The following is a 17,500-nucleotide window of genomic DNA, read 5'->3' as shown; positions in this document are numbered from 1 at the left end:
ACTACGACATCTATTCAGACAGTAGACTATACAATAGACACTTCATTCATTCACATAGGGGCGTCTGGGTGGCGCAGGGATAGAGTTTCTGCCCTCCTCTGTGGAAACTGGGATTCGATTCCTCTACAGTTGCTTCCGCTTCCAGCGAACAGAATTGAAGCCAGCAGGGGAGGGTGATCTCTGTCACTGCACCTGTTCTGCGGGGAACAGAGCAGGGAGGGATGGCGTGTTCCTCCACATGCGTTACGCAGTCCTAGTGAGACTGGAGGCTGGAGACTTCTAATGTGTTACCAGGGGACACGTGTGGTTGTCTGTGCCTTCCCCAACACCAACACTAGGGGTCAGCAGTGACAGGGACTTCACTATACACATGAGGAGGGTTGGCATAACGACTAAATTGGGGAGAAAATGTAAACATTTAATTGTGGTCTGATGACTATAAGGATGATGACATTTATGCTAATGATGATATTCATGAAGGTGTCTGTGCTTTTATAGAAGTGCCTCATTCGATGTGGAACCCATCTATACGTTCAGAGCTCACAGGTATGCATCAACATCATAGTTTTTATTTGGCCACACACACACACACACACACACACACACACACACACACACACACACACACACACACACACACACACACACACACACACACAGAGTGACAATACACATGCAAAATCCTCCTAATGTGATAAGTGAGGGCTGAATTGTAAACTTTGTGTTTTGCTAGCGGAGCGGTGTTGTCGTTAGCGGTTAGCTCCAGTGGAGCTCAGTGTTTCACTGGAGGAGTGGACTCTACCATCTGCTGCTGGAACGTACCAAGTTCTACTGTTGACCCATACCAGAACTACGGTAGGGTGTACACACGCACGCACGCAAACACACACACATACACACATACACACATACACACACACACACACACACACACACACACACACACACACACACACACACCACACACATGCACCTTAGTGGATCCAAGTACTCCCATATCAGCAGAAGATTGAACCCATTGGTTAATAATGAATCATATAAATGGGTGTGTTGTGGACTATTATTCTGGGGACGTATATTGGATCAAGCCTTTCCCAACATTCCAGACTACAAAATAAGTAATACAAAAGTAAAGATATAAAAGTATGCTGCCTGCCTGATATCAGTCAGAATAGAGAGACAGAAATACATGCTGATATCGGATTGATATCGGTATCGACCAATATAAAAAAAACAACTAGGATCTGATCGGTATCAGACGAAAATCATGGCTGCAGTTTCGGTATTGGAAGTGAAAAAGCTGAATCGGGACAACCCTACACACACACACACACACACACACGCATCAGTCTGAACATTATACTATCAAACTAATAATCTATACATTGATACTATTGGATACCGGGTAAACAATGAAGCTAGCATCTCTTTCAGTACAAACAGTGAAATGTTAAAGGGACTGTACTAACACAACAATACAATGTAACAACTTTGAAATATATGACAAAACATATGGCAAATGTAACCATTAAGTTATCAACGCCTCCCCTTTCTCTGTGGTCCAATCAGACCCCACGGTGCTGGCGGGCTCTTGGGCGGGCCACACAGACGCTGTGTGGGGATTGGCTTACAGCGGCATTAAGAACCGCCTCCTGTCGTGTTCTGCGGACGGAACGGTCAAGCTGTGGAACCCGGAGGAGAAGGACCCATGTATCAACACCTTCTCTGCTAACACAGGTTGGAACTTTGATTGATTGATTGAATATTTGATTGATTCTTTTTTTAAATGACAAAAAAACCAATGCATTGTGGTCCAATAAACATTCAGCAGTCAAACAACTGCAACAAACGACACAAAATATCAAATATATATCAAAATATACAGTTAGAAACAATTCATGATCACATATTTAATGTTGGTCATCACTAAGAACTGAAATACAGAATTTCATACTGAAAAATAAAAATAAAATGTACTGTTGATATGGTTGAACATTTTTAAAAGTGTAAATATACTGTATGTTTATGTGCATTGCATTTATATTTATAGGGTTTATCTGACCCCATATGTGTTGAATCTGATATAATCGCATCATAGACTGTATTTTTGATGACAAAGAAGTTCGTGAACAGCCAAAAAAAGTAAAAAGAAACAGTTCATGATAAATCTGCACAACATCTGTTGAACATCTGTAAAACGTGACATTTAACACTAGAGCAGTGGTTCTCAAACCTTTTCATGTCAAGGACCCCCGAATTAATATTTTAACACTTTAAGTGTTGAAACTGTTACTCATTTTGTTGCGGACCCCCTGGTCCCTGAACCAATGTCCTTAACCATTGATTACCAATGTTTGGAACCTATATTTTGTCATAAAGTGCAGTTTTCTAATCAATTTGAAAAATATAGATTTGATTGTCGATCTACAAGATCACAAAGTTTCAGGCTTGTAGATCTATTTTTTAAATGATTTGAATATATATTTAAAAAGTGTGTGTGTGTGTGTGTGTGTGTGTGTGTGTGTGTGTGTGTGTGTGTGTGTGTGTGTGTGTGTGTGTGTGTGTGTAGAACACGGCATCCCGACATCAGTAGATTTCATCGGCTGTGACCCCGCCCACATGGTGACGTCATTCAGCAGTGGAGATATCGTGACCTTTGACCTGGAGACCTCTCAGCCAACCCTGGTCCTCCACGGACAAGGAGACACAAGTACGAACACACACACACACACACACACACACACACACACACACACACACACACACACACATACTTTAGTGTTACTAAACTTTGAGGACACATCCTGAATCTTTTCCTAATTGTAAGTCTAACTTTAAAAATCATTTTGAACTATTGGGGGCGTTGTCCACATAGAACGCCTTTTGAGCTGGCAGCGCCAGTCTGCCATGTATTTCTATATTAAAGACGGTCTTCCATGTATTTCTATGGTGAAGACAGTCTGCCATGCATTTCTATGGTAAAGACAGTCTGCCATGTATTTCTATGGTAAAGACTCTGCCATGTATTTCTATTTTAAAGACGGTCTTCCATGTATTTGTATGGTGAAGACAGTCTGCCATGCATTTCTATGGTAAAGACAGTGTTCCATGTATTTCTATGGTAAAGATATTGTGTCAGGTATAAACCATGTTGTGTGTGTCATGTTGTGTCAGGTATAAACCATGTTGTGTGTGTCATGTTGTGTCAGGTATAAACCATGTTGTGTGTGTCATGTTGTGTCAGGTATAAACCATGTTGTGTGTGTCATGTTGTATCGGGTATAAACCATGTTGTGTTTGTCATGTTGTGTCAGGTATAAACCATGTTGTGTGTGTCATGTTATGTCAGGTATAAACCATGTTGTGTGTGTCATGTTGTGTCAGGTATCAACCATGTTGTGTGTGTCATGTTGTGTCAGGTATAAACCATGTTGTGTGTGTCATGTTGTGTCAGGTATCAACCACATCAACAGGGTGGTGAGTCACCCTACACTACCCATCACCATCACAGCTCACGAGGACAGACACATCAAGTTCTTTGATAACAAATCAGGTGAGACTTTGACTGCATTAATCTCATACTATCTCGTTTCCACACAGCTGTGTGTGACAAAGGGTCAATTGACCATTTTGTCAGCCTTCTGATTGGCCCCTGACCGACCAAAAAGCAGGCTCCATCCTCCTTGTTCTGCCCTCGTTCGGCCTCCTTCTGGTTGTTTATGCTGAGTTTGCTTAAAGGGCAAGACCACTTTGGTAGAGGTTTGGGTTGTGTGGTTACCTTGTCATGATGAAACTCCAAAGGTGGACAAGAAATCTAAAATAATTGCTCCATTGGTTAGAAATGGATAATTCAAAATATGCTCCTCATTGACTTACATTGTACGTTAAAACAGCCCTCAAAGTCACTCTTTTAGCAAGTAAACGAACACAAACAAAGATGATTCAGTCAATATAGAACATCCCCAAACCCAGTACTGTTTGTGTTTTTTAATATAAATGTTAACTTCCTATTGATTTTGCTATTTGTATTAAGAAGAAAACCCGGACTGGATCCGCAGATCCGGATCTTCAAATAGTAAAATCAGCAGGAAGTTAACACTTTTATTAAAAAAACTAACAGTACTGGGTTTGGTGATGTTCTATATTGTCTGAATCAGCTTTGTTTGTGTTCGCACCCGAGATGTTCCTCTTTACGGAGGCCACGTTTAAAAAAAGAATGAAAAACACGTGGTAATGGATGGAAAGAGAATATTTCTGTCCAACCAAGCAACAGCAGCTAATAATGGCTGTGAGAGAGGGGCGAGAACACGGGCCGGTCTTGACAAAGGTTCAATTGGCGTAACAGAAAGACAGAAAGGAACAGAAAGAAATTTGAAATTTTACGAAAATGAATATGGTTAATAAGTGTGTGTGTGTGTGTGCACGCAGGGAAAGTGATCCATGCCATGGTGGCGCACTTGGACGCAGTGACCAGTCTGGCTGTGGACCCAAACGGCATCTATCTGATGTCAGGCAGTAAGTAATCTCTCAAGAACGTTTTTCCTTTTCATTTGGCGATGGGTTCCCAGATTGGGCAGTAAGTGACCAATCAGCACTGAGATCTATTCATTAATCTATTAATTCATTAATCCGGAAACGCATCTGTTACGATCCTTAGTCTAGGGAATGAAAGGACCGTGACATAAGGTTGAAAAGTGAATTGTTGTTTTATTGCATGACCTTCCTTTGGTTTCTTTTTAGGTTTGAAATGAATTTGTACATACAATGAATTTACAAATAGACAATTTTCAAGACAAGAATTTAACTTTAGACATACACAGAAAATGAGCCCCGGCGCAAAGCAATAACCAAATAAACCAAGCTAAACCTATCCTTACTTTTAAACCTCTTACTAACCTTATCTACACCAAATGAAAATGACAAGAGAACTCTACTCTAATCTAACTACTCTAAACTACATCAAAAGTTGGCTTTGTACATGAAACTGGCGCCGGTAGCTCTATAGGCAAAAATCACAAACAGAGTTGTATTATGGAGGAATCAAATCAAACTGCTTAACAAGTAATCTAACAATCGGTCAGCCGAAGGTTGCCCCGAAAGTCTTCATTTTAACATGTCTTCTTAGCAAGTTCAACATTTTCACAAACAGGATGTACAGAACGTGGTGTTACCAAACTTTTGGACACCACATTTAGACCAAACTTTCCCTGAGCACCATCTCCATGGACAGTGTGTAACACCATGGCCAGCATGTTACACACTGCCAATGCACACGGCTGCTGACAGCTCTTAGGTCAGGGTTCATACCAAACACTGTGCAATAATTATAATAAATAGAACCCTTCTTAAATACACAGATATGTAACAGCATCTGTGTCATTTTAGATTCTTTAGCTATAACCATTATTTTATACTTTGGGCTATTCAAAAACAGCAGATATACAAGATCATAACGCGGCACTCGGTGCCGCGCTATGATCTTGTAGATCTGCTTTTTTTTTTTTTTTACAATTTAACATCTTTAACTCAAATCTTTGCTTCTGGGGGGGGGGGGGGGGGGGGTCTCTGGAACAACATATTTTGAAATGAGGGTCTGCGACCAAATACATATAATGTTGGGGGTCCTTGACATGAAAAGGTTTTAAGCACCACTGATATTATAACAACAAGGTTTTCAGAAAACTGTTAGGATTTAGAAGACATTTTGTAGATGCGTTCCCGGATTGAATGGGTTAAAGCAGTGGTTCTCAAAGTGGGGTCCTTGAGGGGGTTCCAGGGGGTCCCCAGCTAAATGATTGATAGTTAAGGAACCAAATGGACCCTTATAGGTCCATTTGGTTCCATTTGTACACTTTCAGAGTTATGGGGGCTTCCCCCCCTTTGTTTATAAATGATCTTTGTTAATAATAAGTTGGATTCAGGTTAAAGGTGCAATCTGATCTCAGTGGTGACATTTCTACCACAGAGCTAATAAGAATAAACCTTCTTAAATCAGGGGAGATGTTGAATTTGGCCTTCCAGGCAGTACCACTTGTCAGCCAGTAGGTGTCCTACCAGACCACAGGATCTCAATAGAAGAGCAGAGAGCAGTAGTGTACTGTGTTTGAGTGTGCATTTACTTTACTAGAGTATTTCCAAGTTTCAATACTTTTACTTCTACTCCACTGCATATCAGAGGCAAATATTGTACTTTTTACTCCACTACAATTATTTGAAAACTTAAGTTACTTTGTAGATTTTGATTATCATTACAAAACATACACTAACCACTTCAGCCCTATGCATACTTAGGCTATTTGAAAATAGCTGATCTACAAGCTCACAACGCGTCGCTTTGTGGCGCGTTGTGAGCTTGTAGATCTGCTATTTTCAAAGCATTTTCATACATCTGGAAACTTCTGAAATGGGACATTTTGCAAAATGAGTACTTTTACTATTAGCACTTATATATATTTTAATGCAAATACTTTTGTACTTTTACTCAAGTGCATTTTGAATACCGGATTTTTTTTTTTAAACTTGTAACAGAGTATATTTCTACATTGCAGTATTGATACTTTTACTTAAGTACAAAGTGTGAGTACTTTTTCCACCACTGTGTGGACCAATGGATGCTAAGTTCATTGTTTACCTGGTATGTTATAGTTTCAAATGGTCATTTCAATAGTACATTGTTTAGACATGGGGTTTTCAACTGATTTTGACCCAGGGACCACCATCCTGACTAAAAGCAACCTGGGGACCACCACTATTGTGTCGGTGGGTCCATCATAGACCCACCCCACACAATAGTGGTGGGGGGTTCATGCACCATTCCATGGGTTAAGATTCAGGTTTTTTTTCTTACTTGTTACTCACTAATCACACTATCACAGTCATGAGCTGGACACAAAAAAATGGTTTTCAAAGCATTTTTATTATCAGTAAAGATCAGGGATATCATTGGCAAGCAGTGCACAACATTGTTGTTGGATATACTGACACATTTGAATGCATAAACTATTTACAAAAGTGTCTTCTCCCTGAACCAAGCAGGACAGCCCAAGTCCTCTCTCAAAATAAGTCTCTTTCAGTCAATCACACAATTGTGTGATGTGAGACAAATGTGCAACACTGAAGACACATTTCACAGCAGGCTTGACAAGTTTCTATTTTTTTTTATTTTTTCCATTTATTTTTTTCTATCCACAAGTTTCCTAGGGCATTGTGGGCATCACTTCCTGTCAATTTGATCCAATCAAATTGACAGGAAGTGATGCTCACAACCCCTAGGAAACTTGTGGATATATATTTTTTTATAAATGAGTACAAGGTACAACATGCTTCCTGACTTCTTGACAAAACCATAAAAATGCTGCATTTTCATTCAAGGCTATTCCAATCACTGAAGCAAAAGGTGAAATAATTGAGCATCAATAACTTTTATAAGTTACACTTACAGTTAGTGTGATTTCTGGGCATGGTGAGTTGCACACAGTGTGTCTACAGTCTCATGTCATTCTCTGGCTCCAGCCTAGCCCTGTACTTACTCTTCAGATAAGTCAGTGTGGAAAACCCACTCTCACAGAGGTATGTTGTTGCAAAAGGTAACAACAGACACTTCATTGCTTTTGCTGTAAGCTCTGGGAATTCTGCCTTACAACTCATCCAGAACTTTGCAAAGGGCTGTGTTTCATACGTGTGCCTCTTAACAGAGTCTGTGGACATGTCAATGAGCTGATCCTCTTCTGTGGGAGTTAAGCTTGAACCCTCTGCTGCTGCATCACTGATTGGGAGCAGGATCCACTTGCTGCCACTGGTCAGACTCGGCAAAGTACTTTTCAAATTGAGACACAAGCCTCCTCAAATGGCCACTGATAATGTCTTTAATGTCAGTACTGTCAGTATAATCCTCAAGTGATGGAAACATAGCCAGGTTTTGTGTCCGGGTAGCTCAGTCGGTAGAGCTCTCGCCTACAGACCTCAAGGTCATGGGTTCGATCCCGGGCACCGCCAACTCAGCGTATGAGTAGCACGGCTTGGTAGCACGGCTCGGCTTGGAGCTGATGGTAGGTGTGGAGCTCAACCTCAGCAATCCATCTCCCAGGGGTCTAGCGCATTGTACCGGGGACAGACTCCCGCGTGTCATCGGCTGTTACCAACAATAAGCCACTCCCGACCTACTTATATTACCACTCTCCACTCGCTGTATCCACCTTTTCATCTTTTTAATAAATCCGTACAGCTGTAAAACGTTTGAATCTTCCTTGCATGGAGCTGTTCAGCTTGTTGAGCTCAGCAAAAATATCTGTGAGATAAGTGTCAATAAGAGGTTGTAACTCCTTTGTTCTGTGTCGCCCCCCTCAGGCCACGACTGCTCGGTGCGCCTGTGGAACCTGGACAGCAAGACGTGCGTTCAGGAAATAACGGCGCACAGGAAGAAGAGCGAGGAGGCCATCTACGACGTGACCTTTCACCCCTCCAAAGCCTACATCGCCTCCGCGGGGGCCGACGCCCTCGCCAGGGTGTACGTGTAAAAGAGCGCTGGTTTCTCAACGTCCGGTCCGGGGGACCACCAGGGGGGTCCTTAATGGACTCTTTAACACGGGGTCTGTAACTCTGGGAGCGTACAAAAGGAATGGGTTTCTATTAACACTGAGGATTTCTTACAGTGTAGATTGGAGGTCCCAGAGATTAAAGTGTGGCGTGGGGGTCTAATGCAGTGGTTCTCAACCTGTGGCTCGGGACCCCCGGGGTGGGGGGTCGCCAGATGACGGTAAAGTGACCATGTTAGGACGTTTAAGACCTTTTTAACTCCTCGAAAAGTAACGAAAAAAACCATTACTGCATCAAAAGTAATCAACAAACTATACTATAGAAACTGGTCAAACATTGGGCCAAATTGTCAAATAATACAAGAAAGAGGCAGAGAAACTATTTGGAAATACATATCTACTGTGAGGTGTTGTGAGCTTGTAGATCTGCTATTTTCACTATTTATCTGTGGAACCGAGTCAAACTAAATGTAATGCCTCAACTCCTACAATTCCAAGTGCTTGTCAGGGTGGGGGGTGGGAGGGGGGGGTCACATCCTGAAAGCGTTGAGAACCACTGGTCTAATGCATATCCAGCTGGGGGTCCTTGAAGTTTAAAAAAGTTGAGAATCACTGAACTAAACCATATTGGTATCCTAATCTATTCTGTAAACTTCATTTAACTCTGAGAGTGTGCAAATGGAACCAAATGGACCCGTAAGACGGGTCCATTTGGTTCCATTTGCACACTCTCAGAGTTACAGACCCGCAAGGGTCCATTTGGACCGCTGGTGGACCCCCGGGCCGGACGTTGAGACCCACTGGCGTAGAGGACAACACGAGGACCCTTCACAAAAACACTGCTGCTCCTGAAACGCTACAGCCTATGGGACGGGGAGGAGGACGCGGTTACCACGGCCACGGTTCCATCCTCCGGGTGGGTGGGTGGGTGGGTGGTTGGGTGGCCCTGCGTTTTAAAGTCCCGCCCCCTACTCGTCGTCAATGTAGCGGAAAATGAACTGTTTTGGCCAATCATTGTCATCCTTTTCAAGCATTATTTGCATATTTAACATATTAGTGTAAAATAAAGTGTTTTTTAAGAATCCTCTCTGCTATAGCCCCGCCCCCGCACATCTGCCTACACCTGTCTCACTCGCACTGCAGGACTGTGACCTGTCTCACACACTGCAGGACTGTGACCTGTCTCACACACTGCAGGACTGTGACCTGTCTCACACACACTGCAGGACTGCAAACTTTCTCACTGCAGAATCACAAACTGTCTAACTGCAGGACTAACTGTCACATTGCAGGACTACAACCTGTCTCGCTCCAGGACTGACTGTCTCACTGCGGGACTAAAACCTGTCTCACTGCAGAATTAAAACCTGTCTCACTACCTAAAAAACTGTCTCACTATAGAACTGTTTCACTGCAGGACTAAAACCTGTCTCACTTTAGGACTGAATCCTGTCTCACTGCAGGACTAAAACCTGTCTCACTTTAGGACTAAATCCTGTCTCACTACAGGGCCAACTGTCTCACTGCAGGACTAAAACCTGTCTCACTACAGGGCCAACTGTCTCACTACAGGACTAAAACCTGTCTCACTGCAGGACTAAAACCGGTCTCACTGCAGAATTAAAACCTGTCTCATCAGTCACAACCAAATAGTTACCGTGGCAACAGTTGCCAGGTAACGGGCCAGTGTGTGTTGCTAGGGGACGTATTTTAAGGCTCGTACGGATTCATAAAACCTTTGTTTTATTCTGTAAAACCATTTTATTTTCAAACACGCTAAAATGTGTGGTGTACCAAACTACATTTTTGTTTGTCTAATTGCATGATTAATACCACGATCAAGAACCACGATTAGTACCATCAAAGTATTTTTTCTAGTCTTCCAAAACGAGGAGAAAAAAACAACAACATTCTGATCAGTTTGGTGTTTTGTACTTTTATTTGTTTTACAAACGACAGGTTTGAAAGATTGTGTCTCAAAGAAGCAAAACAAAAAACGGCTGAAAAGAAATGTATATAAAATGTCTATAATATTAAATGTTGTAAACTGTGCTCACAGCCTGTTCAGACTCTCGTTTGTTCTGGCTGATGAAGATGATGACATTTCCCTTTTAAAGGTTAATTATTAAACGGTTCTATTTTAACAGAATCATTCCAGAGTATTTTCAATACGTCAAGATCTCTCAATTCTTCAGTGTTTTGCTGTTTTACTGCTTTTTAAGTTGTTCTGCTGTGATGTGCTTCTGTACCTTTTCTGATGAGTGTGCTGGGAACAGATATTACTGAACCACTGTGTTTCATCCATCCAGGTTCTAGAGCCAGACCCATATGCAGTGGTGTAAAGTAACTAAGTACATTTACTCAAGTGCTGCACAATTTTTAGGTACTTTTACTTTACTGGAGTATTTCCAATTGTCTATACTGTTACTTCTACTCCACTACATCTCAGAGGTAAATATTGTACTTTTACTCCACTACAATTATTTGAAAACTTTAGTTACTAGTTACTTTGCAGATTCAAATTATTATAAAACATACATTAATCACTTTAGACCTATTTTATACGTAGGCTATTTGAAAATAGCCGATCTACAAAAAAGCTCAGAGCGCGTCGCATCGCAACGCGTTGTGAACTTGTAGCTCTGCTATTTTCAAATATTTTTGTACTTTTACTTTTGGTACTTTAAGTACATTTGGATACCAATACTTTTGTACTTTTACTCAAGTAAATTTAGAATTCCGGACTTCCACTTGTAACAGAGTACTTCTACATTGCAGCATTGACACTTTTACTTAAGTAAAACATTTGAGTACTTTTTCCACCACTGCCCATATGTGGGTTTGTCCGGTATCTCATAGCCTGGCATGGCCAGACTAATATCACTGTGTAGATATTAGTCTGGAATCTCTGTGTGGAACCTGCATTTCCAAGGGGCCAATTCAACAGATGCCACTGGTGATAAACCCGGCCCATATGATTGGTCCCTCACTACTTCGGCGGGAGTGAAATCCAATCACAACTGAGCCGTGCCAGACCAAATCTGACGAGGGCTACTTATTTTTTTGCAATGGCAGATTAGTCTGGTTTCCAGGCTAGGTAGATCAGCCATACCATTATTTGACTTTTTGTTTTACAACAGCGGTATCATGCAGTCAATGTGTACTGATGTTTAACCACTTCACGCCTGTCGTCCCTATTCTAGGCATGTCGTTAAAGACGGGGTGCCGTGATTTTCAGTCATTTTTTCTCCCCCTAAAACATAATCATCAGGTATTATGGTTATACTAGGAGGAAGAGTTTTTTTCAAAAAAGTGTACAGAAATTGTTAAAAATTATGTTTTTATGTGGACACGCCTCCAGTTCATTAAGTATACCTGGTTCTCACCTTAGCACCTCCTCCACCACCTTAGCACCACCCACCTGTCCTAGTCCCTCCTCCTCCTCATGCCCACGCCTGTTGTGTTATGATAATGAGGGGGAGGGTATATTTTTACTGTGTCACTAAAGGGCTGTTTTTCTATTGGCACGTTTGACCCTCAAGGTTTCAGCCTCCAGGTAGAAACTCAAAATAGTCAGAGAAGACATAAAACACCATAAAAACACCACCAGGGGGCTTAATGAAGTTCTATCAACCTCATAGACACATGAAAAAGTGCAAAACCATGGCACCACCTCTTTAAAGGAGAAAAAAATTGCCGATCCGTTGCATTGTGAGCTTGTAGATCGGCTATTTGTTTTTGTTTTTTTAATTTTCATTTAATGTTTTGCTTTGAACTCTTTTTTTTCTCCCCACTTTTAGTCCTTATTGGTTCCTCCCCACACCTTACTGTGTGTTGTCACTGCTGCTGTATCATACTGACTCACCTGCCAGTGAGGAGGAGCCCCCACCGGGAGGACGTAGAGCCTTCGTCTTACCTACTCCTCCCGCCCATCACTCCCCTGCTGACAGGCTCCGCTTGAGCTTGACAAAGCCGGAAGCACCGCGGTGGATCCTAACCCCCAGACTCCACAGAGACCGTATATATGTTTGACATTTTTGAATAGGGCCTAAAGGGATAGTTCACCCCCAAAAAAATCTATCGATTAGTCACCCCATGGAGACTTGAATATATATATTTCTTTTTATATCGCGTTCCTAAGACAATAATTTGTAGGAGACACAAAGGAGACTCTTTGTGTCTCCTACCGGCACCGCTGTTTTCATCCAATTATTGTCTTAGGAATGCGACAAAAACAAAAAAAATATCCATGAATTCAAGTCTCCATGGGGTGACTAATCCATAGGAAAAAGAGTCATCAGCCCCTATCAGCATCCTCTGTCTGTCTGTCAGTCTTTTTGTGTATATATTTAATATCCGGGAAGAGGAAGAGACAGCAGGCCTCACCCTCTCCTAGCACTCTCCCTCCTCCCTCTGTCTATCTTCTTATCTGTGGCCCATAGGGCAGGAGTCTCTCTCCTGTTTGTGTAGCGCGAGGCGCCCAATCCAACCCTTGATGCTGATGTGGTATTATTTCAAACATGAGCACATGGTAACTGAGTGCCAAGCAGGGAGGCATGGGGTCCCCCCCCCCCCCCCCCCCCCTCATACCAATTTTGTAAATACGCCAATTAATTCCTCCTCACACATTTCTGTGTAGGGCACACTGCCGTCGTACCCTACTGGCTCACCTGCCAGTAAGGAGCCCCCACCGGGAGGATGTAGCCCCCCAGTGCCCCCCCCCCCCGCTGCGAGTCCTGCCACAGCCTGTAGAAATATAGCAACAAAGATCAGACTCCTCACCCGGCTTCCCTCCCCTTGAACACTACACTGGACAGTTATTCATATACGGTATACACTCGCCCCCGGCCGGATGCACCACTGTGGCTGCAGTGGTACTTTACCCCCTGCACCACCCGAGCGCCCCTAATGTTTGTCATTTTGACAGGAATGTGAGGAGAAGACACCATCCACACCAGCCCTCCCCACCTCTAAGGAGAAGTGACCTCACATGGCTCCAGAGGAAGAGGTGGTCTGTCTGTCTGTCTGTCTGTCTGTCTGTCTGTCTGTCTGTCTGTCTGTCTCTCTTTCTGTCTGTCAGTCTTTTTGTATCTGTGTATATCGTTGCTGTCTGGCAGAAATCTTGTATTTCTTTATGTTTGTTGGTAAATTAATTCCCCATTTTGTTGTACAAGAGTGTTAACAAAAAAGTAGCAGAAATAGCCGTACTACAAGCTCACAACGTGTCACATGGTGAGCTTGTAGACAGATTATTATTTTGAAATTGATGAGGATTTAGTGTGTCTGTGGGTTTGATAAATATAGAACCAATGAAAAGTGTAAACAAGAGCTTGTGACTAAATTATACATCTAATCCATTGGAACGCAGGTTCTTTTTGCCATCTACTGAAAGGTAACGGTTTTGTCCGTACAAGGTTTCCATCAGACATCGCCCATATTTGATATTTGTCACTTTGACAGGAACGTGTGAGGCTGCCCCCACCACCAGCTCCAACCAGCTCCCTTTACCACTGGAGCAGGTACATGTACAAGAACAACATGATGAGAGAGTATAGTTATTATCACCTCATCAATGTAGCCTGTTGTCATTAGACAGCATAGATGACATTAGAAACAGTACAACACCATACATCCACATAACATGTGCCCTATCCTCTCCTCTCCTCTCCTCTCCTCTCCTCTCCTCTCCTCTCCTCTCCTCTCCTCTCGATATCAGCAACTATGTAGCTCCCGATTTTTTGACCATGTCAATAGGCGAACATTATACAAATGTTCAAACATTATGGAAAGGTTTCACAATCTGTCGTGTTGTGAGCTTCTAGATGAGCTGTTGAGCACCACTGATATAGCAACATACTGTTAGGATGTATTTGGCCAGGGACCCCATCTCAAAATGTTTTGTTCCAGGGACCCCCCTGGAACAAAACAAACATTTAAGTTACAAATATTCGCTTTAAAAATATAAATACATTTTCACGATTTTTCAAAAATAGCAGATCTACAAGCTCATAGAGTGCCGCGCTATAGGAGCTTGTATATCTGCTATTCTTGAATAGCCAAAAAAATCTAAAAATGACACAGATGTGTTCCCGGATTGAATAGGTTAAAGCTGGAGTCCAAAACCTTTTGTGTGTTTGAAACATTACTATACTGTACGTTGTTATACCACTCATGCTGGGAACACGTCTGGGTCATTTGTTGCTATATATATTTATGTATCATCCTCTGTAGCAGATATATACAAAAACACTAAAAGAAACATTTGAGAGCTTAAACCTTTGGCTATCACTGAAAATTACTTTTCATTTGCCCTTATGTTCATTAAAATACATTGATAATCTAAATTATAATCAAAGGAAATAAAACCAAATCATTATGAATTCCATAAATGTCTCTTTATTACTTTTTTTTAATTGATTTTAAATTTATGTTTTAATGAACATTAGGGCAAATGAAAGTAATTTTCAGTAAAAGCCAAAGATGTTTTACATTTCATGTTTCCATCTGCTGCAGAGGCTGAGAAATATATATATATATTTAGTGAAAATTGACAATTATGTAAAGTTTTTCAGAAAATCTTGAAATGATTTAGAAAGTGTTATTAGAATGGTCTTCTGGTCTAAATTGTTTAACACAATATAACTGGTTCATGTGCAGTAGGTCTCCCTACTCTTCTATTGACACGTTTAGATCCTATGGTCTGGTAGGACACCTACTGGTTGACAAGAGGTACTGCTTGTTATACTGAGTCCAAAGAGAGTCTCAGTCACAGCTCAACAGTAGACATTTTGGCACTAATGCAGGGGATGTGGGTTTGAATCCCTAGCAGAACACATCTTACAGATTGCAGCTTTAAGTTCTATTTTATACTTCATCATAAGATGGTGTCTTCTTGTCAAATGTTGGAACATATTTGCCTATAATGACATGCCCAAAATGGGCACGCCAGGGTTAAAGTGGTCTGTCTGTCTGTCTGTCTGTCTGTCTGTCTGTCTGTCTGTCTGTCTGTCTGTCTGTCTGTCTGTCTGTCTCTCTCTCTCTCTCTGTCCCTCTCTCTCTCTGTCTGTCTGTCTGTCTTTGTCTGTCTCTCTCTCTCTCTCTCTCTCTCTCTCTCTCTCTCTCTCTCTCTCTCTCTCTCTCTCTCTCTCTCTCTCTCTCTCTCTCTCTCTCTCTGTCCCTCTCTCTCTCTCTGTCTGTTTGTCTGTCTGTCTGTCTGTCTATCTGTCTGTCTCTCTCTGTCTCTCTCTCTGTCTGTCTGTCTCTGTCTCTGTCTCTCTCTCTCTATGTCTCTCTCTCTGTCTGTCTGTCTGTCTGTCTGTCTCTATGTCTCTCTCTCTCTCTCTGTCTCTCTCTCTCTGTCTGTCTGTCTGTCTGTCTGTCTGTGTCTGTCTCTGTCTCTGTCTCTCTCTCTCTCTCTCTCTCTCTCTCTCTCTCTATGTCTCTCTGTCTGTCTGTCTGTCTGTCTGTCTGTCTCTATGTCTCTCTCTCTCTGTCTCTCTCTCTCTCTCTCTCTGTGTGTGTGTCTGTCTGTCTCTCTCTCTGTCTCTGTCTCTCTCTATGTCTCTCTCTCTGTCTGTCTCTCTCTCTGTCTCTGTCTCTGTCTCTCTCTCTCTGTCTCTCTCTCTCTGTGTGTCTGTCTGTCTGTCTGTCTGTCTCTATGTCTCTCTCTCTGCAGGTATCTTCAGGAGGTAGGCTACACAGACACTATCCTAGACGTTAATGTCTCTCTCTCTCACTCTGTCCCTGTCTGTCTCTATGTCTCTCTCTCTGCAGGTATCTTCAGGAGGTAGGCTACACAGACACTATCCTAGACGTTCGTTGTCAGAGAGTTCGTTCTCTGTTGGGTTTGTCGTCCTCTCAGCACAACGGCGCCCTGCTCATCAACGGAAAGGACGCCAAGAGGAAAGAGCAGGAGCTGAAGAGGTACACGCACACACACACACACACACACACACACACACACACACACACACACACACACACACACACACACACACACACACACACACACACACACACACACACACACACACACATAGAGGTTTCAAGCTAGTAGACAACTGTCTACAACCAGTGAACTAGTTTGTAAATGTAGGGTTTCATGCTAGTGAATGAATATGGAGGGTTTAATGCTAGTGGAGAACTATTTACAATATAATCAGTTAACTTGTTAATTTTTGTCCTTTAACCTGTTAAGACCGGGAGGAACACATCTGTGTCATTTTTAGATTTATTTGGCTATTCAAAAATAGCAGATCTACAAGCTGCAAATCTTTGAAAATATAAATATTTTTAAAGCGAAAAATGTGTAACTCAAATCTTTGCTTCTGGGGATTCTACAAATGTCTTCTAAAAAACAGTTTTTCTTTTTTAAACGTACAGTATGTTGCTATATATATCAGTGGTTCTCAAACTTGTCAAGGACCACCCAAAATGTATGTATTTGGCCGCGGATCCCCATCTCAAAATATTTAGCTCCAGGGACCCCCAGAAACAAAGATTTGAGTTACAAATGTTTGCTTTAAAATATATATACATATTCAAAAATTAGCAAAAATGTTCATGATTTTTCCCAAAATAGCAGATCATATAACGCGGACGTGTTGTGAGCTTGTAGCTGGAAAAAAAGATTTGGTGTAAATGCAACATAGTTGTGAGCTTGTAGATCATTGATTTTTGGCGAATAGATTTGGTGTCAACAAAAATAAAGTGGTGCAAGTACAGTTACAACTCATGTCCGTTTCTATTAAGAATAGAGGGTTCAACATTCTGCTCAACTCACACATAAAGATGTATTTTACCCAACACACTTTAACAATGCACACAGCTTTATGCAATATCCTGTGGCCAGGATTTAAAATATGGTGTCCTGGGTCTCTGTCCCTCTTCCTTCCATGTATTCCCTAAGACTGAGGCACGGAAGAGGACAATCTAATATCCCATTTGTTTAATATACTGTATTATTG

General features: G+C 41.9%; 1 protein-coding gene and 1 pseudogene across 2 annotated transcripts in view; both read left to right on the top strand.

Annotated features, from left to right (window-relative positions):
* The window catches only part of LOC308074083 (striatin-3-like), a gene marked incomplete at its 5' end in the record, with an annotated part of 12,665 nt that extends 4,111 nt beyond the window's left edge, over nucleotides 1–8,554 (top strand). The window contains 7 exons of the mRNA XM_080413417.1: nucleotides 499–546; nucleotides 734–855; nucleotides 1,570–1,737; nucleotides 2,570–2,710; nucleotides 3,455–3,553; nucleotides 4,429–4,515; nucleotides 8,347–8,554. Of these exons, the coding sequence (XP_080269543.1) occupies nucleotides 499–546; nucleotides 734–855; nucleotides 1,570–1,737; nucleotides 2,570–2,710; nucleotides 3,455–3,553; nucleotides 4,429–4,515; nucleotides 8,347–8,516 (835 nt within the window). The 3' untranslated portion in view covers nucleotides 8,517–8,554. The remainder of the gene's footprint in view (nucleotides 1–498; nucleotides 547–733; nucleotides 856–1,569; nucleotides 1,738–2,569; nucleotides 2,711–3,454; nucleotides 3,554–4,428; nucleotides 4,516–8,346) is intronic.
* The window catches only part of LOC308074632 (striatin-3-like), a 92,607-nt pseudogene that overhangs the window by 13,138 nt on the left and 61,969 nt on the right, over nucleotides 1–17,500 (top strand). The gene's annotated exons all lie outside the window — the stretch shown is intronic.

This window comes from Gymnoscopelus braueri (assembly GCF_963280865.1).
Source record: "Gymnoscopelus braueri genome assembly, chromosome: 19".
Classification (NCBI taxonomy): domain Eukaryota; kingdom Metazoa; phylum Chordata; class Actinopteri; order Myctophiformes; family Myctophidae; genus Gymnoscopelus; species Gymnoscopelus braueri.
This window is presented reverse-complemented; position numbering and strand designations above follow the sequence as displayed.